The sequence below is a fragment of the Sinocyclocheilus grahami genome, unplaced genomic scaffold (genome assembly GCF_001515645.1).
Source record: "Sinocyclocheilus grahami isolate Dianchi unplaced genomic scaffold, SAMN03320097.WGS_v1.1 scaffold223.1, whole genome shotgun sequence".
NCBI lineage: Eukaryota > Metazoa > Chordata > Actinopteri > Cypriniformes > Cyprinidae > Sinocyclocheilus > Sinocyclocheilus grahami.
In genome coordinates this window covers 2,170,939-2,195,298 of record NW_015505402.1, presented here as the reverse complement: position 1 = coordinate 2,195,298, position 24,360 = coordinate 2,170,939, and the positions used below count along the sequence as shown (strand labels likewise).

The 24,360-nt window shown below is 36.6% G+C and overlaps 3 protein-coding genes across 5 annotated transcripts in view; 2 read left to right on the top strand and 1 right to left on the bottom strand.

Moving 5' to 3' along the window:
* mgrn1b (mahogunin, ring finger 1b) overlaps positions 1 to 9,068 on the top strand; it is a 12,591-nt gene extending 3,523 nt beyond the window's left edge. Inside the window, exons 7-17 of one of the 2 annotated variants that reach the window (XM_016287647.1) lie at positions 674 to 717; positions 818 to 865; positions 972 to 1,040; positions 1,143 to 1,302; positions 1,745 to 1,854; positions 1,941 to 2,155; positions 6,539 to 6,650; positions 6,742 to 6,787; positions 7,979 to 8,083; positions 8,325 to 8,368; positions 8,610 to 8,690. In XM_016287647.1, the coding sequence (XP_016143133.1) occupies positions 674 to 717; positions 818 to 865; positions 972 to 1,040; positions 1,143 to 1,302; positions 1,745 to 1,854; positions 1,941 to 2,155; positions 6,539 to 6,650; positions 6,742 to 6,787; positions 7,979 to 8,083; positions 8,325 to 8,365 (950 nt within the window). In that variant the 3' untranslated portion in view covers positions 8,366 to 8,368; positions 8,610 to 8,690. Of the gene's footprint in view, positions 1 to 673; positions 718 to 817; positions 866 to 971; positions 1,041 to 1,142; positions 1,303 to 1,744; positions 1,855 to 1,940; positions 2,156 to 6,538; positions 6,651 to 6,741; positions 6,788 to 7,978; positions 8,084 to 8,324; positions 8,369 to 8,609 lie in introns of both variants that reach the window. The other variant, XM_016287646.1, reaches the window with a different exon arrangement.
* Positions 9,069 to 12,882: 3,814 nt separating this feature from the next.
* On the top strand, positions 12,883 to 15,534 carry LOC107596820 (serotonin N-acetyltransferase-like). The gene is made up of 3 exons (XM_016287666.1): positions 12,883 to 13,416; positions 14,687 to 14,841; positions 14,942 to 15,534. Exons 1-3 carry the CDS (start codon positions 13,248 to 13,250, stop codon positions 15,245 to 15,247), a joined length of 630 nt encoding a protein of 209 aa, XP_016143152.1. The 5' UTR covers positions 12,883 to 13,247; the 3' UTR covers positions 15,248 to 15,534.
* A 1,010-nt stretch (positions 15,535 to 16,544) lies between these two features.
* LOC107596807 (inactive rhomboid protein 1-like) overlaps positions 16,545 to 24,360 on the bottom strand; it is a 32,365-nt gene continuing 24,549 nt past the window's right edge. For both annotated transcript variants that reach the window (XM_016287634.1, XM_016287636.1), the window contains 9 exons: positions 24,272 to 24,346; positions 23,323 to 23,484; positions 23,136 to 23,236; positions 22,985 to 23,048; positions 22,766 to 22,860; positions 22,451 to 22,526; positions 21,291 to 21,391; positions 18,911 to 19,064; positions 16,545 to 17,715 (listed from right to left, as the gene is read on the bottom strand). In XM_016287634.1, coding sequence (XP_016143120.1) covers positions 17,296 to 17,715; positions 18,911 to 19,064; positions 21,291 to 21,391; positions 22,451 to 22,526; positions 22,766 to 22,860; positions 22,985 to 23,048; positions 23,136 to 23,236; positions 23,323 to 23,484; positions 24,272 to 24,346 — 1,248 coding nt within the window. In that variant the 3' untranslated portion in view covers positions 16,545 to 17,295. The remainder of the gene's footprint in view (positions 17,716 to 18,910; positions 19,065 to 21,290; positions 21,392 to 22,450; positions 22,527 to 22,765; positions 22,861 to 22,984; positions 23,049 to 23,135; positions 23,237 to 23,322; positions 23,485 to 24,271; positions 24,347 to 24,360) is intronic.

The following is a 24,360-nucleotide window of genomic DNA, read 5'->3' as shown; positions in this document are numbered from 1 at the left end:
GCTTCTTCCACGGTGAAAGCCGATCCGGCGATCCACAGCACTAAGTTGATGTATTTCCTCAGCGACCAGCACGGATCAGCTCCAGGCATGACGAAGCGATATCGTCCTCTTTTGGAAGGCCAAACAAAGTAGTTTCGCTTTCACAACGAAACACAGCGTCTTCACGACATGGCTGCGGCGGCAACAACAATACTACAGCGAGAATAAAAGTTACGCCTTCTTTCTTTGCGTGAACATTTGGGCGGCGTTATGCAAATCTTCCCACATCGTGACATAGACATGTGGGGGCGTGTTAGAACGAACCGTTTTAGGTAGGCGTGGTTGATTCTTAACTTTTATAAAGAATATCTCTTTGGATTTGAGACTTTAGTCTTTGCAACTTTACAGATCTTCTTTATGCACCAAGAGCTTGTAACACTCCAAAGAGAAAGGAAAAATTGAAATCGCATCATATGACCCCTTTAAAGGATTTGCTCTAACACTTTGTCACATCTCTTAACATTACACTGTTGATGCTTGTTGCTGGTTTGAAGAGAGAAAGTTTCTCAACAACACTTTTTCATGTTGTGTCTATACAGCACAGTGTTCCCCGAATATTTCAAAAGAGAACCAATCAGTGTGTTTGTTTAGTGCTGTTATGAATCTGCGTTTTAATTGTAACCATTTATTTCAGATTGTTTGGGACATGCACATGTACTGTTGGCAGCATTTGAAAGAGTGAGTTGAATTTGATGTCATATGCACAATTTCTGAAATGCTTATTTGTAGCGGTTGTGTATTTGTGCATCACAGGTTTTTTATTTTTTTACATTTACAGCATGTTGATGGCAGTTTCTCAGTCAAACCTTTGAAGCAGAAACAAATAGTGAGTCTTAATGATTTCCATATTGTCCTGTTTGTAACATTCTGAAGTAGAGATGGTAATCAGTTCATAATATTTTTTTTCCTAAATATTTGCTTATACACCACAGGTGGACCGTGTCAGTTACTTGCTACAAGAGATTTATGGAATTGAGAACAAAAACAACCAAGAGACAAAGGTAAAAAGATGATTGCTGCTGTTCATTACATTTTCTATATATTTATATAGGTCTCTGTATTATTAGTAATGGAAAATGTCATTGTGATTTTTCCCCCCCCAGCCATCTGAGGATGAGAACAGTGACAACAGCAACGAGTGTGTAGTGTGTCTGTCAGATCTGCGGGACACTCTGATTTTGCCCTGTAGGCACTTGTGCCTGTGTAACTCCTGCGCTGATACTCTACGCTACCAGGCCAACAACTGCCCGATCTGCCGACTGCGTATGTAACTGCTGTTGAAGGGATAGTCCACCTAAAAATAAACATTCTGTCATCATTTACTTCTGTGGAACACAAAAGGATATTTTGAAGAATGCTGATAAAATGGTTTCAGTGTTTTTTTTATTTTTTTTATTTTGAAGAATGTTGAGAACAAGCAGTTTCGGTTCCCGTTGAATTCCACTCTATTTTGTGACCATAGAATGGAAGTCAAAAAGAACTAATACTCTTTAGTTACCCACATTCTTCAAAATATCTTATTTTCTGTTACATAGAAGTAAGTCCTACAGGTTTGAAACATGACATGAGTGGAGAGTAAATTAAGCCATGATTTTTATTTTTGGGTGAACTATCAGTTTAACACTCCCACAGTTGTGTATCATTTGAGTAACATCCCGAAAAGCCTGTGAAGAAATTTAGAAGTGCCTTTTTTGTCTGTCTCCAGCGTTTCAAGCTCTTCTTCAGATTCGAGCTGTAAGAAAGAAGCCTGGAGCACTTTCTCCTGTTTCCTTCAGTCCAGTACTGGCTCAAAGCATGGATCATGATGAGCACTCGGTATGACACATATCCATCTGTGTTGTCTCCATACAAGACAGCATGGCATCACTCTCTGATTCTCGTTATTTTGTCCCTTTTCTCAGAGCTCAGACTCAGTTCCCCCTGGCTTTGAGCCCATCTCACTGCTGGAGGCTTTGAACGGTCTTGGTGCCATGTCCCCTGGCCTTCCATCTGCACCTCTGTATGACGAGATCAACTTCTCTGGGAGCTTGAGTGGAGAGAGCAGGCAGCTCAGCTCACCTGACCACTCTGGAGACAGTGGCGGACAGAAGAGCAAAGTCAGCAAGTCACCCGACAGGTAAACCTGACCCACTGCATGTTTGTTTTTGAATACTGACCCAAACAAGCAATTAAGCCGAACAACATTGTTTGGATAAATACACTACCATTCAAACGTTTGGGTTCGGTAAGATTTTTAAAAGTTTTTGAAAGAAGTCTCTTATGCTCACCAAGGGTGCTTATATTTGATCAAAACATACAGTAAAAACGGTAATTACGGCTGCACGATTAATCGAATGTGATTGTCATGCGCATCTTGTCAGTAAAGCCGGTTCTGTGTTTAGAAGTAAATCTCCAGCATGTCCTTTCAGATGGAGCAGCATTTACTACACAGAGACGTAGTTCACTGACAAGCTACGCAAAATCGCGTTCATGATCGCAGACGATTTAATCACACGATTATGAAATCGTTCTGCAATTATGAAATCTGTTTGCGTAGCTTGACAGTGAACTACGGCTCTGTGTAGTAAATGCTGCTTCATCTGAAAGCACGTGAAAATACCACATTTAATAACATGTTTTTTACTCCAAACTCACTTCATAACGTGTGTGTAAATCCTTCTGTGAGATGATGTGGCTTCTTACACAGAATAAAGCAAGCAACATATGTCATAGTATTCTACTCTGAAAGCACGTGAAAATACCACATTTAATAACATGTTTTTTACTCCAAACTCACTTCATAACGTGTGTGTAAATCCTTCTGTGAGATGATGTGGCTTCTTACACAGAATAAAGCAAGCAACATATGTCATAGTATTCTACGCAGTGTTAAAGGCTATGTCGATTAGCATTGCATTATTATATACTTTATTATAATAATAATTATAATAAGACGAACTCGGATAAACCATATATTGTCGTAGGCGTTGGTTTATTTGTCACGATGAATTAATGAAAGCAGTTAAATCATGTTTATTCAACAACTGCTATAGTGATTTCCTGGGTTTCTTCTGCGAGGCGTATTTGGAGTTTCAGTGCGAGAGCGCCCTCTGGCCTTCGGATGGAGATTTACTACTGATCACAGAACCGTGCTTCACTGAAAGATACGCATTACAATCGCAGCTTGTGCCTAATCGCGATTTATCACCTTTGCGATTTCATTTCGATTAATCTTGCAGCCCTAACTGTAATATTGTGAAATATTGCAATTTAAAATAACAAATTTCCATTTGAATATATTTTAAAATGTAATTTATTCCTGCAAATCAAAACTGAAATTTCGTTTGTTTTTGAATACTGACCCAAACAAGCAATTAAGCCGAACAACATTGTTTGGATAAATACACTACCATTCAAACGTTTGGGTTCGGTAAGATTTTTAAAAGTTTTTGAAAGAAGTCTCTTATGCTCACCAAGGGTGCTTATATTTGATCAAAACATACAGTAAAAACGGTAATTACGGCTGCACGATTAATCGAATGTGATTGTCATGCGCATCTTGTCAGTAAAGCCGGTTCTGTGTTTAGAAGTAAATCTCCAGCATGTCCTTTCAGATGGAGCAGCATTTACTACACAGAGACGTAGTTCACTGACAAGCTACGCAAAATCGCGTTCATGATCGCAGACGATTTAATCACACGATTATGAAATCGTTCTGCAATTATGAAATCTGTTTGCGTAGCTTGACAGTGAACTACGGCTCTGTGTAGTAAATGCTGCTTCATCTGAAAGCACGTGAAAATACCACATTTAATAACATGTTTTTTACTCCAAACTCACTTCATAACGTGTGTGTAAATCCTTCTGTGAGATGATGTGGCTTCTTACACAGAATAAAGCAAGCAACATATGTCATAGTATTCTACGCAGTGTTAAAGGCTATGTCGATTAGCATTGCATTATTATATACTTTATTATAATAATAATTATAATAAGACGAACTCGGATAAACCATATATTGTCGTAGGCGTTGGTTTATTTGTCACGATGAATTAATGAAAGCAGTTAAATCATGTTTATTCAACAACTGCTATAGTGATTTCCTGGGTTTCTTCTGCGAGGCGTATTTGGAGTTTCAGTGCGAGAGCGCCCTCTGGCCTTCGGATGGAGATTTACTACTGATCACAGAACCGTGCTTCACTGAAAGATACGCATTACAATCGCAGCTTGTGCCTAATCGCGATTTATCACCTTTGCGATTTCATTTCGATTAATCTTGCAGCCCTAACTGTAATATTGTGAAATATTGCAATTTAAAATAACAAATTTCCATTTGAATATATTTTAAAATGTAATTTATTCCTGCAAATCAAAACTGAAATTTCAGCATCATTACTCCAGTCTTCAGTGTTATATGATCCTTCAGAAATCATTGATTTGATTTGCTTCTCAGGAAACATTTCTTATTATAAATGTTGAAACTGTTTTGCTGATTCATATTTTTGAGGAAACCGTGATGCATTTTTTTCAGGATTCCTTTGATGAAAAAAACAATTTATTTTGAATAGAAATCTTTTGTAACATTATACATTTCTTTACTCTTACTTGATTAATTTAATACCTCCTTGCTAAATAAAAAAAAAAAAAAACAGTCATGTGAACAAGTCAAGATTCTCTGTCCCCTTGAACGTATCCAGCACTGCACAGATTTTTTACTAGGAAATGTGTTAACACAGGAATAAAAACAGCACTTGTCAAACTATTTCATGGACTATGTAACATTGCTTTCAAAAATAAAATAATGCTTTTGGCTGATCTCAGGTGGGATTTTTTGATAAGTGATCTTTGCTTTCTCGTGACTGAGTAATAATAGCTAGTTAATGGCCAGTTAAGGGTTGAACTTCCTGCATCTGCTTGTCACAGCAAGATGTCATGAACTTCTCCTTTCCATAAACCCGAATAATGACTCCACTTGCCATTTTCAGTACATCCTGTTTTTCGTTGTAGCAATAAGGAAAATATACTCAGCATCTCAGGAAGTACGCATGTTGACTCAAACAGTCCGTCTTCCTGTTTTAACTAAAAGTGCCCATTTCAAATAATTTTGTTGAGGGTTCTAACACAAATAAAAAGATTGATTGATTGATTGATTAATTACTTGACGAAGAAAATGGTCAAATAAAAAAAAAATAGGCAAAAAATAAATAATAATAATAACTGAATGACACACATTTGTTTATATATAATATATTTATATATCAATAAGCACATCAAGATTAAAAAGTAACCATAAAAAAGCACTCATCTGACATAGAGTGGAGAAGTAGATGCCTGTAATTAGGGTAGTGCACATATACAAAACTAGTGTCTGTATAAAAGCGATTACATTTTTATTCTTTCACATGTTTATATATATTTAAAAAAAAAAGGTGAACGTTTTATCCTGTTAATCACAGGGTCTGCTGTAGAAAAAATTTGCCCTTACGGCACAAAGGTTGCTGAGACACAGACACCTCTTTGATGAGTGTCCACATTTTTTGTAGGAGCTTGTGTTCTCTTTCCACCGTGAAAGCAGATCCCCATTTTTGTAGGAGCTTGTGTTCTCTTTCCACCGTGAAAGCAGATCCCCATCCTGTGGGACTGTGAATATACAGATTAGAATATAAACACTTCCTACTTCTTCACCGCTCATCAGACCAGTGTCACATGTCCACAGCGCCACCCAGTGCATTTAATTGTAATGGTGAGATATTATGCTTTTTCACTTTTTCAACTTTAGTTAGTCTGTAATGTTGCTGTTTGAGCATAAAAAAGATTTACAAAGTTCAAAGTCCACTTCAAAAGGAGATATTTTATTTAACAGAAATCACTTTTCAAAAATCTCCAATGAACGACTCGTTTGGACTACAACGCATATTTTCCGGGATTTGTGATATCACAAATATCGACGAATGGGACGAGACCTGGTTGAGCTGCACTAGAGAAGGCAACGAGTGTTATCACTATGTCGGAGATGCGCAAGTTTCCACAAGGCAGACGAACTTAGAGTGGTTCCAATCATCCGAGTCTAAATCGCGGATCAGTGGAAATGATTTTGACACAATATTTACACTGAAGCTCGCAGCAGGATGGTAAGGGTCATGACATTTCCCGACCAGGTGCCGAGTGCTGCCAATCACAACACACACTGGCCCAGCTAACCAATCACAGCACATTTCGTATTTCAGAAGGCGGGCCTTCATTTTATACAGGAACTACTCGAGTCGTTCATGCCAGACGGGGGAGAGAGGTGTTGTAATAATGTAAAATATGTGAAAAATAATGTGTTTTTCGAACAACCTAGTATGAGAGCCTGTTCTAGTACACCCCCAAAACAAAATCGAGACTTTGTAAAAGAGCATAATAGGACCCCTTTAATGTTTCCTACTATAAGGACAAATGCACAAACATTAAATAGTGTTTGTACTAGAAGACTTAATAAGTACATCATCCCTAGTCCTGACAGTCTGTGTGTTTGCAGCACTCTACGCTCTCCATCGTCACCCATTCAGGAGGAGGATGAAGAAAAACTGTCTGAGATGTCTGATGCACAAGCTCACATGCTGCTGTCCAGCAGTCCTGCCCCCACTGAGGTCAGCAGCACAGCCCATATAACATGTTACACACGGCCTGCTTGATGGGGTTGCACCTTTCTCATGTTCTTCACTGTCTTTGTATTGTCAGGGTACGGCTGGGGAGGACGCCTCTGATTCACTGTCTCCTGAAGATGGTGAGTGACTCCACTGTTATCACTGTCTCACTGGAAATAGGAAAATAAAACAAGTGCTATATTACGTTAAAGCTAATTTTGTGTCGGTTAAATGCTTTCATCACAATAATGTAATGTCTTACGTTGTTTTTTTCTCTGGACATATTGATATGTGATTAATTGGAATACATTTGACACATTAATTAGCGTAGCATGTTTTTATGGATTTTAATAGATCGACAGCCCTGGTTGAAAGTGTTGATAGGGGCATGTTCAGATGTGCTGTCATAGAAGCGAACATTTCAAAGTCATATTGTTTACCACTTTGGCTACATATTATGTGGTGTTTTTTTTTAATGTTTTTGAAAGAAGTCTTTTATGATCAGCAATGCTGCATTAATATTATTACATTTTCATCATTTAGAATCATTCAGATATGCTGACTTGCATAATGCTGATTTGAAGTTTCATTTTTTTATATATTTTATTTTACGTTTAATTTATCTCCAGTAATTCAAATGTTTTAGTTAACTATAATAACCCTGCTTAATATTTTTGTGGAAAACATTTTTTATTTTTTCAAGATTCTTTCATGAATAGAAAAAAAAGCATTTATTTGAAATTGAATTTTTTTTGTAACATGATAAATGTCTTTAATGCCAGTTTTGATTAATTGAATGTGTCCTTGCTGAATAGAAGTATCAATTAAAAAAATAAAAAAACTTCATAACCCCATGCTGTTGAAGGGCATATTACAAATATTTTGAAAACAAGTGGAGAACATAAGATACTGATCAAGAATCCAGAAATTGCTAGTGTCGTGTATGCATTAATAATGCATTTTTACTAAATAAAGAATAATCTATTATTTTAAAGTACTTGGTAAAATAAAATGATTAGTCCATACTACATATCAAGAAATCAAGTTTTCAGAAGTCATATGAAATATCTGTGATGAACAGACCAAACTCTAAACCATCTAATAATATTCCCTCCAATTACAAAATGCCTTCATGGTCTACTTTTAATGAACTTTTGGCGATTCACAATCCATCCTTTCATGGAAAAAGAAAATAAAGGATTAGAATGATGATAGATGATCATTTTCATTAGTGAAATGGTAGATGGTTGTTGCAGGTGAAATTCCTGCTGATTTGTGGATACTTTTTAAAAATTTTTTTATTGGCATCTATTGTTTATATATATATACAGAGGATCGACTGAATTTGGAGGAAGAGGTGATGAATGACTGCAGCAGTGAGCACAGCAGCTTTACCAAGACTGAAAGTGACCCCCCTGGAGACCTGTCCCTCCCTGGTATGTACACATCCGGACACAAGAGCCTATTGTGCATGCTTTGAGTGTGTCCTTTACAGAGACATTATTGTCCTGAGCGTGTGTGCACTCTTCGAAAAACATTGTTCGTTCTTTCTCTCTTGCAATTTGACAAACGCTGTGTTTCTGGCTCTCGGCCATTCAGCTCTAACCTGTGTGCCATTTATTCCTTGACTTCCTTTCCCTGCCTTCCTGCCTTCTCTCGTGGTCTTGCTCTGGGCAGCTCTAGGTCCTGATTCCTGCTCTATTGGTATGGAAGAGTAATGGGTATGTAGGCTTCTGTGTCCTTCTCTCGGCTGTTCCTCCATGTTCTTGTTCTCAGTGCCATGCAAACCTATACGGCACAAAAAGTTCTTCTCCAGTTTTACTGGTTTAATCAATCATTAAATTGTTGCTTTGACATATTTGTTCAACTTTGATGTGCCTGTTTATAAAATATGGCATGTTACATGTTTTGATATTTGTGTAGAGTAGATTTTTTTAACTGCAGTATTTGTCATTTCTGTAGGATTATCTGGCTCAACTGAAAGTCTGAACACTCAGAGTACCTGCTGCTCTAGCCAGCCTCTCCTGGGTCCCTCAAGCCATTTTCACATGGATGATGATGAACTGGATGTTTAACCCTGCCCATCTCCTTCTTTGTACAGCCCGACATGTCTCCACATTGCAGTTTGATGAACTCCCATTCCAGTATCCCACTTTGAACATGATTGACTCTTGTTCCAGGCCTTTTGTTTCTGAACATAACTGGCTGAGGCCGATGAGCTTGTTCTGGTGGTGTGTCATATTTCTTGCGCTTGGTTTTTAGGACTATTTTATCAAGCTTACTTCACCCAAAGTGATCACCCTTACGTTATTCAAACTCTGCATTACTATCTTCCATGAATCACTAAAAAAGTTGGGCAGAATGTCCAGTCTGCTGTTTTACATTCCATGAAAGTGGAAGTTGATTTTAAAGTACTTGGTAAAATAACAGCTCTGCATGATAATATTGATGTAAGCTTTATCACTGCTCTGGAATATGCATATTTATTTCCTCAAATAATGTGCCATTTCAATTAAATATTCCACTGTGCCTTCTTGTTCCTCACTTGTGAGAAGTGCATTTAAAGTGTACTTTCAAAATGAATACTATTTATGAAAGCAATATACTTTAAGAGATAATATTTCATACATCGGTGTGTACCTAATGTATCATTATGGAAAAACTGTTGTATATAAATGACATGAGTGTTATATCCTAAATGTAAGAAGTTAAACCTTGGAGTGTTTTTTGACTTATTTTAGCAGCACTTAAGCAAAATGTGTGATTTTGTCACTTCTAATACGCTATTTTTGCATGTACTTCTGATATACTTTGGTCAGTGGCACTGAAAATAAAATGTACTTCAAAGCAACTGTAATTTAGAAAAATAATTCTACTGCACTTGAGAGTGTTTTACTATTATTACCCTGCACTAGCATATACTTCTGTTGTGCAGTGCTTTACTACTGTGTACTGATACTAAAGTGCACTTCAGTACCCTTCCAGACACTTCCTGAAACATTTACTTTATTAAAAATTACTTCATTTTCTTCCCTTGATTTATTTATTTAGATATTTAAACCTTTAGTACTTATTTACAGATGCACAAAAATTGATTATACATTTTTTGGGGTTATTTTTTTTAACCTAATTTATGCATCATCTTCTATGGCAGATTCTTTAATATACATGTTTAATTAGAATAATATAACATTATAGCAGTGTTGGGTAAGTTGCTCTAAAAAATTATTAATAGATACTAATTACATCTTCACCCATGTGATTAGATTACTGCACTAATTACTCTCTCTAAATAGTATTGAAGTACTTATTACTAATTACTTTCTAAATCCTATATCAACCTTGACCAGTTGAATAGACATGAAGCTGTTCTTTTTATTCTTTCAGATGTATAATATAAAATCGCATAAATTATTCTTACATTTATATTCTTACATGTACGTACGTACATTTTAACATTAGATGCTATATTTTGATTTTAAATACACTAGGCTATTGTTTTATACAGAATTGTTCTATAGTACTCTACAGTATTTAATGCAATTACATCAGAAGTAACTAATTAAATTATTAAGTCCATGCTTGCATGGCAGAGGTGGCACAGAAGCTGCGTCTGTAATGGCATTACCTTTAGAAGTAGGCTATTTAACGCAGACTGTTTAATGCAGCTCAGGTGGGGCATGAATACACGTAAAACAATTATAAAAAAAGTAACTCCGATATTTTCTTGTAAATTAAAAAAGTAATGCGTTACTTTACTAGTTACTTGAAAAAAGTAATCTGATTACGTAACTCGCATTACTTGTAATGAGTTACCCCCAACACTGGCGACGACACTGGTGCTTTAAAAAGCAGGTAAGTTATTAAGTCATAAAATAAACCACAGACTCCATGGTCATTGTCTGAGCATGTTAGTGGAGGACCACAGAAATAATGAGTCAAACACAGTTATAAACACTTCTGATGGCTCAAACAGAAGACTATAATGCCACAGTGTTTGAGTGAGTCAGCTTGTGTTGGCCCTGAATGACTCATCCATTTGCCTCCTAATAGCTTTTAGCCTATATTTTACAGGTCAACAAGCGATTTATTATCTCTCTAAGATAATCTCAACTTCTGTGAAACACGATTGATCTAAATGATCAAATGTTAGTATGTATCAAGTGATGATTAGGCCTACTTAAAATAGCCTACTATTAAAAGACTGTCTTGTATTACAGGACTTGTAAAATATAAGGATGCCAATATAGATTCTACACTAAATAGTAGTTCAGCTGATGATTGGAATTACTCGGAGGGGTCGTTTAAAGGTCAAGTCATCTTAAATTGAAGTAGCTCCTCCTCAGATGAGGTCCAGCATTAACCCAGAGCTTCCTCTCATTGAGTCTGATGTATTGGAAGGTAAAGAGCTGGATTCATCAGGCTTCAGCCGGTTATTGAACAGTAAGTCAGTAGACTAGATATATTTAGTTTGTCAGATGGCATTAACACCTTAAGCACAATACTGGGAAGTCTGAAAGCTCCTTAAACTGTGTATTTTTGAAAAGGAAGAGTCATTGGACAATAATGAACAGCAGAGTGTAAAAAAAACATGTAAATGTTTAAGCCTCATGCTGTGTTATCAAATAATTACTAATCTATCACTGACTGGACTATACTATATGCTAAAGGTAATACATTCTTCTCCAAGGGAATAATTTTATCACTAAATAGGTTGTAAAATGATCTTTAAACTATATAAAAATGGGACTGTACAAAAACAAAGGATGTTCAAATAAATGCAATCAATAAATGAAGCAAGCAGTATTCAAAATAAACAATGAACATCTGAATGATATCCTTTGCATAATGAAATTGATAAATTAAGCAAAATGAACACTGGTGATGATTTCAGAGTAATTAAAACATGAAACACAATGTGATGTACTTTAGAAATGCTGAGTAAATAAAGGACAAAAACACATATACGTCTAATTTTCTTGCTCGTTTAAACAGAAGGCTGGGTTACACAACAACTAACCAACACTGAAAATAAACCAATAAAATGACACACTATTTGGCTAGAAAATATACTATCCATAAATCTATATAGAGACTATATACAGAATCACACTTGATGTGGCAAGTTGAGCGGATGTTTAGGTAAATGTAAACCATGTTATTAAAAACAAAATGTATCAATATTAATATTTTTTCACATCACAAAAGGGTTAGACACCTAATTAAACTTTAGGTGTCTAACCCTTTTGTGATGTGAAAAAATATTAATATTGATACATTTTAAATTATTAATATGAATAAATATCAAAACATGCACAGCACTGTTCAAACGCCTGGGGTCAGTAATATTCTTTTAAAGAAATGTATACTTTTATGAATCAAAAGTGCATCATAAGCAGCTCAAATGTTTTCAACATTGATAATAATACGAAATGTTTTACAAATCAGTTTTACCATCACAAATTAATTTATATATTAAGTAGAAAAAAGTTATTTAAAAATGTAATTATATTTCACAATATTATTGATTTATTGTGATTTTGATCAAATAAACACAGCCTTGGTGAGCATAAGATATCTTTCAAAAAACATTAAAAATGACTGATTCCAAACGTTTGAACTTTAGTGTATGTCATACCAAATCAATTAATTTGACTTTAAAAAAAAATATTGTTTAGGCTAGTCTGAAAAAGTTGGGTATTTATTTACAGTACTATTTTTTATTCATTTATTTATTTTTTACAATTGGTGTCCAATAAAATACTGTAAAAACACTCATCTGGATAGGCAACAAATGGGTTACTTATATGCTACTTTGTAATTTGTAAATACTTTGTACTTTGCTAGTTGTGATTACTTTTATTTCAGTTAAGGGTAGTTAATAATTCATACTAGTTAAATCTGTATTTTGATTAAATATAAATGCAGTTGAATGGTAGTGTAATGTGCAATATGTATTGACAAATTGATGAAAACCCAATGATTTTGGAAATGTTACACCATTGAGTGAAATTTATACAATGAGATTTATACGCCACTTCTGTTAATTGACCCAGTGGGCTTATTTTTCAGCCGATGCTGACAATCTCAAAATGGCATATTGGTATGTAGTTCTCAGTGTCCTTATTCTCTTACTAAGTACCAGCTTGCTGAATTTGGTAACACCAAATACGTAACAGGGCTACCAGGGCTGGCGTAAACACTACAAAGCTTTCTTTAGCTGTACAAACAGTTTCTGGGTGAGCGTTAGGAGCTGCGCTGTGAGTAGGCTATTAGCACAGAGACTTTTAGGAAATTGCTGCAGCTTCACCTGGCACGTGCGCACAGTACTATCCCTCTAAAGACGGGACACTTTAGCAGATCTGGGCGGGCCGGGACAAAGAGAGGGACGAGGGGGAGGGTTAAAGAGGAGGAGAGGTGACAGCGACGGGGTAGAGTGTTAGGATTCAAACACATCAGACCGCAGAAGAGAGCCACCGAACAAATCCACTGAGGGAAAGCCAGCAGTGTCCGCAAACTTTGAAGTGAGAGAAAACTAAGAGCTGAAGAGGTATTTCAGACAGCACTGTCCTCCAGCAGTCAGAAGTGTGTGTGTGTCAGATGATGGCACCGCAGGTCGTCAGCTCACCCTTCCTGAAGCCATTCTTTCTGAAGACGCCGCTGAGCGTGGCCAGTTCTCGACGGCAGCGACGACACACGTTACCTGCTAGCGAGTTCCGGAATCTCACCCCACAGGACGCCATTAGTGTGTTTGAGATAGAGAGAGAAGGTAAGATGTTTTGCACAGACGGTGGGGTTATATTGGGGTGCTGCAAATAGATTTACCAAAATACAGAGCCAGAAGTACCTAACTATTGTGCAGTGAGTGTCAATAATGTGAAAAATGTTTTTAGATAAAAACACATCTAGTTTTAGTTGTCCTGAGTGTGTCAGCAGATGCTGAATGTAGTTTAAGCAGCTCTAACACACTTGATCCCTCGCTGAAGGCATTTCTCTAGGAAATCTGATGGTTGGGTTTAGGTCAGATTTGTGGGCAACAGGTTGACAACGTAAATACTTATTTAGCTATCTACCTTATTTATTTTTATTTCAATTTCTGTAAAGTTTTGGCAATTTGTATGTACTGAAGTACACCACCTTTCAAAAGTTTGGGGTCAGTATTTTTTTTTTTTTTATATTATAAAATAATTTAAAATGTATGAAAATAATACTTTAATTCAGAAAGGATGAATTAAATGCAGTAAAGACATAATATTACAAAAGATTTGTATTTTAAATAAATGCTGTAATTTTGAACTTTCTTTTCATCAAAGAAGCTTGAAAAATGATATCATATAGCACAACTGTTTTCAACATTGATAATAATAATAACTGTTTCTTGAGCAGCAAATCAGCATATTAGAATGACTTCTGAAGGATCATGTGACACTGAAGACTGGAGAAATGATGCTGAAAATTCAGCTTTGCTATCATGGAAATAAATACAATTTTAAAATATATCCAAATAGAAAACACTTATATTAAATTGTAATAGTATTTTGCAATTTCAATTTTTAATTGAAAATAAAATAAGTTTAAAGTAAGTCATGATATTATTATTTTTTATTATTAAATAAATGCGGCCTTGGTGAGCATAAGAGACTTCTTTCATAAATGTTTTTGAAAATTATTCCGACTTTTGATTGAAAGGTAGTGTATGTCATATCAATAATGCAAAATTAATTTGAAAAGAAAAAATGGTTTAAGTTCATTTTACATCTGGTGCCCCATAGAATACCATAAATAATAAAATAAGACTAAAATAAGACAAATGGTAATTTACACCATGTTTTATAATTGTGATTGCTTTTCTTTCAGTTAAGGGGAGTTGATAATTCATACCTGTTAAAAAAACTAAACTCTTTAAGAACTTCCCAAGTTCTAGAAGACTCTAGTCAACATGCAGATCTGATCTGTGATAAACCTGAGAATCCGCCGATAAGCTCTTGTTTGCATTGGTATAACAGGGTTGACTCATCCCTGTATTTTTCCCTCTGCAGCGTTTATCTCTGTTTCTGGTGAATGTCCACTCACCCTTGATGAGGTGCTTAGTTTCCTGGGCCAGTGTCCTGAGCTCTCGATGGGATGGTTTGAAGAGGGCCAGCTGGTGGCTTTCGTCATTGGATCTGGCTGGGACAAAGATAAATTAAAACGGGTGAGAAACATGGTTCTTTATTAAAGAAACCTGTTATCATGTAGATCAAGAATATCACCGTAAGTTCACATTCTAACCCTCTTTTGACCATCTGATCCAGGAGGCCATGACCACACACGTCCCAGACTCTCCCACAGTTCACATCCATGTGTTGTCTGTGCACCGCCACTGTCGGCAGCAGGGCAAAGGCTCTATCTTGCTTTGGCGCTATCTGCAGTACCTGCGCTGTCTTCCCGGTCTCCGCCGAGCCCTGCTGGTCTGTGAGGAGTTCCTGGTGCCCTTCTACCAGAAAGCTGGCTTTAAGGAGAAGGGTCCCTCGGCCATCACTGTGGCGGCTTTGGCCTTCACAGAGATGGAGTATCAGCTTGGAGGCCTGGCTTATGCACGACGAAACAGCGGATGTTAGTTTCTTTAGCTCATGAAATCCTGATTCAGGACACCATGTGTAGATTCTGGATGGCTCTTGGCAGTCACAGGCTTAAAGCCCTACTACCACCTGAGCAAGGAACCAGAGACTTACCTATGCACTCATTTACAGAGATCGAAGCAGTTACATTTGGGTATATGAAGGCTAAAGATGTTGGTTGTTTACAGCATTTTTTTTTCTCTTGTACTGCCCAAGATACACTGCACACTTTACTGGTCAAAACACAGTGGTTGCTTTTAACAATTAATAAAGAGATTTTTTTATTTTTTGGGGAAAAAAATCACCATATTCATCAAAAACTTTTAATTTGATCAGTCAAAAATAATTTTCTTTCATTTTTTTAACATTTAACATTAATAACATTATTTTGATAGAAAAAAATTCAAACATTCAAAACATTAGGTCAGAAAAATAAAAAAATGTAATTGAACATTTGAGAAAAAAAATCTTATTTTTTTTTTTTTATAACTTTCCATCCCTTGGAAATGTTAAATAAATTGTTGTAGAATTCCTAATATATTACTGCATTTGTGATAATGTGTTTTGGAAATGCGAAATATGTATACAGTGTATGAACTGATGTAAACTTTAATTAGAATGTCCATAAACGTTCTCTGTGGCATTAGTCACTATCATGCATATCTAATCAATAAAAAAATCTAATAACAAAGCTATATTTTTGTATTTTCTATGCATTTCAGTAACACTTTACAATAAAGTCCCATTAGTTAACGTTAATTTTTAGCTCATGTCCATAATATTGACAGTTAAAACTTTTGATTTGAATCATGTATTAGTAATTGTTGAAATTAACATTCACAAAGATTGATTAACGCTTTAGAAGAATTTCTCATTGTTACTGTAGTTCATGTAAACTAATGTTAACAAATGGAACCTTATTGTAAAGTGTTACCAGCATTTCTTTGGGTTTATGGATACAATTTATTATCCTTCGTACCATCTTAAATTTAGTTACAAAACTGGTCAGACTGGTTTAGTATAGAAGTCTGTTTCTGCCTCAGAGTTATAAAAAAAGTGAGAAAATTCACATCGCGATATACTCTTACTGCGAGATGTACCGTCGCAATTATGAAAAATAGTCACATTGTGAGATGAAGTCTCAACTATGGGAAATAAAGTCACAATTGTGAGATATTGAGATAGTTGCAATTATGAGAAAATTGTCACATTGCAAGTTCTAACATTGCAATTACGAGAAACAATATCACAATTAACATCTCACTTACGAGAAAGTTACCGTTTTATTTATTTATTTATTTTACTCTGAGGTGGAAATGGGCTTCCATAGTTTAATACTAGTTTAAGGTCTAGTAGACAAGAAAAACAGACACACTTCAGAGGTGCAGGTTGTTTTTAGCTGTATTCTGTAACAAGTGAGTAAATTGGGTAGCTAAAACACTACCCTTTCATAATCAACCATTACTCCATTAGAAGTAACACACAAATAAAAGAATATCATTTGAGTGCTCAACGTGTCACGAAAATATGGCAGTAGTAGGTACATTTATAAAGGCACCAAAGGTACAGAGTTTTTTCGTCCCTGGATTCTGAGGTCGACTAAACAAAGACAAACCTACCCCTGACATGCTAAAACATAAAAAAGTACAACAATCAAATTGAAGACGTGTTCTCCTTTTGGTGTACCAGTGCTTTTATGATGACACTGCCTTCTGAGACTGTAGTGTAAAGTAAGTTTTCGGGTGAGGGTGACCCTGTTTTTGTATGATTATCAGACACCCTTATCAATAGACTACATAAAACTTTAGAGTACGTTAAAAAGCGTTCTTCAATCTCAAGAGTCCTAAAATCATGGTCAAGAGTTGGAGATCCAACTTACACTTGAGTAAAAAAAACAACAACAACACAAGCATAATGTCCAAGTTCACAGAAAGGGCTTCATTTGGGGCGAGACGAAGTGCAACTGGATGAACACTGACAGCTGGGGACTGGCAGATGCAGATCAATGACCAATCGAATTCCTCTGTCCCCGAAGCCCCGCCTCGCCCTCAATGGAGGTGCGCATTGAGGTCGTACTTCTCACAGAACTTGTCGGTGAAAGGAATGCAGGTGAGCAGCTCGCACCACTCACACTTGATGGGATACACGTAGAAAAGCACCACGAGTCCCGCGAACAGGCCCACGAACACCACCAGGAAGATGATGATCTGGCAGCGCTTGCGGTACATGTCCAGGCGGCCGAAGCTGATGTATGGCAGGAAGGCGAAAGAGAGGAAGAAGCCCGAGATGAATCCGCAGATGTGGGCGAAGTTATCGATCCAGGGCAGCAGGCCAAAGGCGAACAGAAAGAGCACCACGCACAGTAGCTTAGTGAAGGCCCGCCACGGCTGAGCCAGAATCTGCCAGCTCTGAATCAGCTCCACAAACAGACAGGCCAGGATACCGAACTGAGAGCCAGCCGGACCCACCTAGAGTGACATGGAGACAGCAAAAGAGGCACAAGCTCAGTGCCAGAGATACAAGAGTAAAATACCCCTTTTCCACCAACATGGTGCTGGTTCTCTTAGCCCAGGGTTATCTTAAACTCAGGTTCACAAACCCCTGGTGGATCATGAGGGAGTTGACGACAAGCTAATAATTCAGTTATAAAAATGTACAAAATAAATTATTATTTAAAATAAGTCTAAAATAAAAACAATACAAATATGGAATATTTTTTCTTTTACCATGTCATGTGACCAACACAAATGTATTTTTAATTTTACTGTGTTACTTGCCATTTCATTGTAATTATTTGTGAAATTTACTAGCAATTTTTAAGTGAAAATGGTTTCTACACTATTTTTTTAAAGAACTGTAAATGTGAATGTGTTGTTAAATTATTTAAATAATAACTTAAAATCTCAGAGTGCGCTTCAAGAAAATATTTTATAATATTTTAATAGTTTGGCTGACAAAAATTTTGGGAAATCATGTCATAGCCGATGCTCCTAAACAATGACATCAAACAGCTCCCAAACAACTGTCACACTGACAAAAAATATATAAAAAATTGGTGGATTGTAGAAACAATATTTTTTTTTGTAAATTTCAGAAATAATTACATTGAAACAACAAGTAACTCATTGAATTAAGCGTGAAATTGTGAAGTAGAAAAGCTGAGATAGTATTTTCTTGTAAATAATCTTTGTTTTTTACAGTGCGTGTGGGTCAATGACAAAGAATGACGCCCATGATAAAGAAAAGGAAAAATCATTCAAAAATCCAGTTTAAAAAACACGAGTACACCGTTTATTCATATGGCTTTGAAAAACCTTTATGCCATTTTTGAAAAATTTTCAATTTAATTCTATTCAAAGAAAGTGGATTCAAATGACTGTATGTATAAATAGCATTTTTTACTATTAGTATTTAAACAGATGAAAAATAAAGCAGTTGTAGCCACTGTGCAACCCAAAGTACACAGGATATCCATCAAATCCACGTGTGTCACATCACCACATTGAGCATTTGGGGTTTAGATAGCTTCACTGATTAAAGTGAGCAACCTAGTTTTCCGTCTGTCTAATGTTAGCGATTTCTAGTTCTAGACCAGCAGGTTTTAGGGGCCGGTTGTGGCACCCTATCGGCGCAAAAGAGGCAAGATGGGTCAAGCGGGCTCACCTCAGCTCTGTAGGGGAGGAAGATGGCACTAGCCAGGTTTCCTGTGATGCCACTCAGGATATAGATGATAGATATTCGTAGCCATCCAGCCAACTTCTCCAGGTCTCGAAGAATTGTCATCTGAAAACATACCGACACCAGGCAATGCAGAATCCTGTTTTTAACAGATGGGAACAGAGAGAACTTTTCAAGCATGTTGTTTATTAGCTGCTATGACATCTTTATGGATTTGAATGCATATTTTTCATTCCCAACACACCACAACGTTCTGACATGGCTACAGCGGTCATAAACATTCCCTTCATACAACATATGATGCCAATGATGTCCAAACAAACCACCGCCTGTGTCATAATTACACTTCTGTCAGTTGTCTCATAAAAATGTGGCAAAGGCATGTCACAACAAGAGTCTCCACAAATGCTGTTATTATAAAATGCATTGTGCAATGGCCACCAAACACGAACAAATATGCAACAGTAACCACAACAATCCAACTTCAGCAGGTTCAAGGACGTTTGAGAGTGTGATGATCAAGGTGTGGGACAGAGGCACGTGCAGAAGCGTTAATCTACTGAGCCTTCTTAAGGAAGGCAAAGAGCCAAAGTGCAGCTCAGTGAAGCACTCTCTTTGATTACTACTACAGATCACACCATACTAAATAGCAGCATCTTCTCCAAGTGTCAGCTGTTTCTTAAAGCAGATAATCTTGTGTCAGCCTTTGAAGCATCTGAGATAAACAGTGCAGTATGGGATATGGTGCTTATGGGTAGAGCATTCCAGCATGTGTGCGTAATTAAAACACAAAGGAATTTTTATAGCTTATGGGTTATTGTTTCATAGCTCAGAAGATTTCTTTGTTTCGTTTGAGTATGAACTATCAAATAGAATAGAGAGAGAGAGAGAGAAAAAAAACTGAAACTCCTGAGGCAATTGTTGACAAAGTAAGAGTGAGAGTAGAGCTGTAAAAGGAATATTGACTGCATAGCTCTAACAATTTGGTCTGAAACGATTTTGATGAGAAATTGAGTTCATAATATCTTTGAATTGTCACTGCAGACTAGTAATTTGGCAGTCTGAGCAGTTTAAGGCAGACATTATTTAATATCTTCTGAAACTCTCGAGGAGACGTGCATTATTATATACCAATATCTGTATTGTTGCATGGGCGAGTGAAATATGCATGATTGGATATGCTGCATTAAAGTGAAGCAATGGTCTTGGCGTGAATATCTGCAATGTTTCGCTTTTTTGCTTCACCCGAGGTCTGACTAAATGGTGTGGGTTTGTCAATTTTTGCCTTTTCATTTAGCTATTGGTGTGAATAAACCTGTAATAGGTGATTTTCTGCTTGTCGTTTTGTTCTTGGTCTGAACAGACCTTTCGTTTGAATAGTTGAACTTTTTTTTTTGTTTGTTTTGGTGTGATGAGTCTGTGACCATGTTGTCTGTGATATTTTCATTTCAGTTTTGCCCTGTCTGCAGTGTTTCACTGTTTTGGTCTGGGGTAAACAGACATTTTGTCTGCAGTGTCCTAGGTATGAATGATGTGCATTTGTAAATTTTTGTTTCTCTGATGGTGTGAACAGACATTTTGTTTGCAAATTTTTGCCTTTTCATTTTGCTCTGGGTTTGAATAGACCTGTCATTTGTCTTTCATATTGTTCTTGATCTAAACAGACCTTTCATTAGCATAGTTTCTCTTTTTTGTTTAGCTTTTGGTGTGACCACGTTGTCTGTGATATTGAGCTTTTTTGTCTCAATTTCATCTTCGTTTGCAATGTTTTACTTTGTTGTTTTGCTCTAGGAATGAATGATGAGTATTTGTGAATTTTTGTTTTACTCCTAGTGTAAATAGATGCTTTATTTGCCATTTTTGCATTTTTCATTTAGCTGTTGGTGTCATTTCGTTTGCCTAGATGAAGTTTTTAGTTTGGCTTTTGGTTTGACCAGTCCATGATCACACTGTGATATTGTGCTTTTTCGTTTCACTTTTGTCTGCAATGTTTAGCTTTGCCCTAGGTGGGAATGAATGCTGTGGATTTGTGAATGTTTATTTCTCTGGTGGCGTGAATAGACATTTTGTTTGACAGTTTTTACCTTTTGTTTTGCTGTTGGCTTGAATAGACCGGTCATTTGCTTTTGTTTTGTTCTTGATCTGAACGGACCTTTTGTTTGCATAGTTTCGCTGTTGGTGTGACCAGTCCATGACCACACACTGTCTGTGATATTTTGCCTTCTCATTTCATTTTTGTCTTCCGTCTACAATGTTTCACTTTTTTGTTGTTGTTTTACTCCAGGTGTAAACAGAGCATTCGTCTGCAGTGAGATTTGCCTCCTCATTTTGTTTTTGATGTGAACAGGGCTTAAGGGGCACTCACCCAGCATGCAGAAACAGTGAGAGCCAGAGGCGGTAGAACTGATCTGGGACCTCAGGGTTCAGGAAAGGAAGGAGACCACAAACATCATCCATACAGTGCACCTGACAGGGACAGAGTAGGGGGTTTCTTTAGATTACAAAACATCTAAAATTGAAACATCCTGAAATTGTACCAATAATAAATGAAATAGCATTTTTAAGCTTCAGACATTTAACACACTTTTAGCACTAAGTCTTAAGTTAAAGCCCTGAAGCTGGCACACGCATAAATCACAGGCAAATCACGGTGTGCCCTTTCAGATGACAACGGATTAGCAAGGCAACCTTCATGGTGATTACAGATTACACTAAGCAGAAGGTAGATTTAAAGTTTGGGGTCAGTACGATTTTTTTTTTTTGGAAGGAAGTTAATATTGCTTGCTTTTATTCAGCAAGGATGCATTAAACTGATCAAACGTGACAGTTAAGACATTTATAATGTTACAAAAGATTCTTTTTATCCGTTTCATCAAAGAATCCTGAATAAAATGTAGCACAGTTTCCAAAAATAAACAAATAAATAAATGATCAAACGTGACAGTTAAGACATTTATAATGTTACAAAAGATTTCTATTTCAAATAAATACTGTTCTTTTTATCCGTTTCATCAAAGAATCCTGAATAAAATGTAGCACAGTTTCCAAAAATAAACAAATAAATAAATAATGTTTCGTGAGCAGTAAATCAGCATATTAGAATGATTTCTGAAGGATCATGTGACACTGAAGACTGGAGTAATGACTGTTGAAAAGAATGACCTTTCTTTTTTTTTTTTACTGTGTTTTAATGAAAGAAATCACCCATAGTGAGCATAAAAGACTTCATTCAAAAACATTCATAAATCTTACCGACCCCAAACTTTTGAATAGTAATGTACTTTCATAAAGACCTGGCAAACAAATTCATTTGCTTTGACAATCATGCAAGATTGATTTATCAGCTCAGATTATCATGACCCATATCATATAATAACAAGGTGTGCAATACATTTTTAGCAGTATTTGCATCTCATCTGCTTTCATTGCATCTTACATAAGTACAGTAATGAATAAATGTGCTTTAATATCACTTATAGCACATCTTAGACATTTTTCTGTGCTTCGCTGGTTCAGTCTTCTTACTTGGGAGCAGAGGGTTGCCTCCTCATGGAAGTATCCTTTCATGAAGTCACAGTACTCCCTCGACGTGATTTCACACCTGCAAAGCAACACACAAGACATTTCAAAAACCCACATACATGTAATCTGGATTACGTAATCAGATTCCAAAAATGAAGTACTTGTAATTAGATCACATTCCATTCGAAAATGCTCATAATCAGATTACAGTTACTTTTTTATAGATTACATGATGGTGGTAAATTATTCATAAGTGCATGTAAAATGTTCCAGTGTTGAGAATGCAATGTGAGAGTCAGTAGTAGCAGTTGTCCTCACCTCCCTTTAGTGCCGATGCAACAGGGCCGGCCGGTGATAGTACAGTCGATATGAGGCAGATTAGTGTGGTTCCCAGAATTATATTTGGTGCAGATCTGTAGTACATATGTCAGGAAAATGTATAACTAACCAACTCTTACAACAAAGTACTGTGGCACTGCCACATCTAATTCCATAGTTCTTTCATATATACTACAGTATATTTGCTGTAATACTTACCGGCCATTTGGTGATATCATCAGGCCACTCATGAGGAGATACTGAAGCCGGCTCTATACATGTCCTGCCAAAAACGCAGTACGATTTTATGTTTGAAATGTCTCTCTGAAAATAGTGAACTGAAGTATCGATTGATGTCGTATTCCCTCACCTGGGGTCCTGATGACACACAGAGCCATACTCCCGGTTCTTCCCCTCCAGCTGAGGAGTGCTGGGATGCTGAGGCCATTTCACCCACACAGCCAAAGTGCTCTGAAATAGAAATAGAAAGTTGTCACTGACCTGACAGCTTCTCAGTCAGGTGAACAAACGTATAACCTTGATAGTAGAATGCTTACAGAGCATTCCTCCTCTGAGGTCTGCAGACAGCCAGAGCGGTCATTGCGCACACAGCAAGCTGAATTTCGCTCCAATTCACGCTTTTTTTTTATCAGTTTGTGTACCTGGTGATCCTGTCGCATACAAGGTGAGAATTTGGCTCCCAGATGAATCAAGGCCTCCTGATGAGAAGAGGACAACGACGATGACTTGTCTTATGATAGGGTTTTATACAGTTGTTCATGTTTAATGAATTCAGTAGGAAAATGAAACATGTTTCAACATAATCAGAGTTTCACTTTTGAGAAATAAAGCCCCATCTGAAGAGGCATAGGCCACCATTCAAAAGATTGGGTTGGTAAGATTTTTAAAAATTTATTTATTTGATCAAAAATACAGAAAAAATTTGAATATTGTGAAATATTATTACAATGTAATATCACTATTTTCTGATAGGAATATATTTTAAAAAGTAATTTATTCCTGTGGTCTCAAAGCTGAATTTTCAGCATCATTACTCCAGTCTTCAGAGTCACATGATCCTTCAGAAATCATTCTGGTATGCTGATTTGCTGCTCGAGAAACATTTATTATAATTATCAATGTTGAAAACAGTTGGGCTTCATTTTCTCCCGACATCAGAGCCACTGAGGATGCAGTGGATTCATTTATTTTTTGATGGTAAGGCGCCACACAAAAAATGGAAGAGAGGGGCGGGGTGAGCAGTAGCTCATTACCATTTAAAGAGACATACACTCAAACAGGTCGCTGTGAACAGAGCTGTTAATTTTGACAAGGTAAAAAGGTGTTGTTTTACATGACTACTGAGGAATTTTAACCAAAGTATGTTGCAGACATTTCATGAAGACCCTAAAGAATCATAGCAACTTGTGGAAAATGGGAATCCGGTGTCCCCTTTAAATTATAACTTAAGCTCCTGCACATTGATTTTAGAAAGTAGTGACTCACCGAACTTGGTCCAATCCAAAAGTTCTCTTGCTGAACGAATTTGACATTTTCATAAACGCCTTTATTTCTTAGGACCTTTGTGTGTGGGG

Bases quoted from the DNA above. Each gene is read 5' to 3' on its own strand.
- LOC107596820 (XM_016287666.1), top strand. From the start codon at position 13,248: ATGATGGCACCGCAGGTCGTCAGCTCACCCTTCCTGAAGCCATTCTTT. The intron at 13,417-14,686 runs GTAAGATGTTTT...TTCCCTCTGCAG, and splicing joins GTTTGAGATAGAGAGAGAAG to CGTTTATCTCTGTTTCTGGT. The intron at 14,842-14,941 runs GTGAGAAACATG...CATCTGATCCAG, and splicing joins ACAAAGATAAATTAAAACGG to GAGGCCATGACCACACACGT.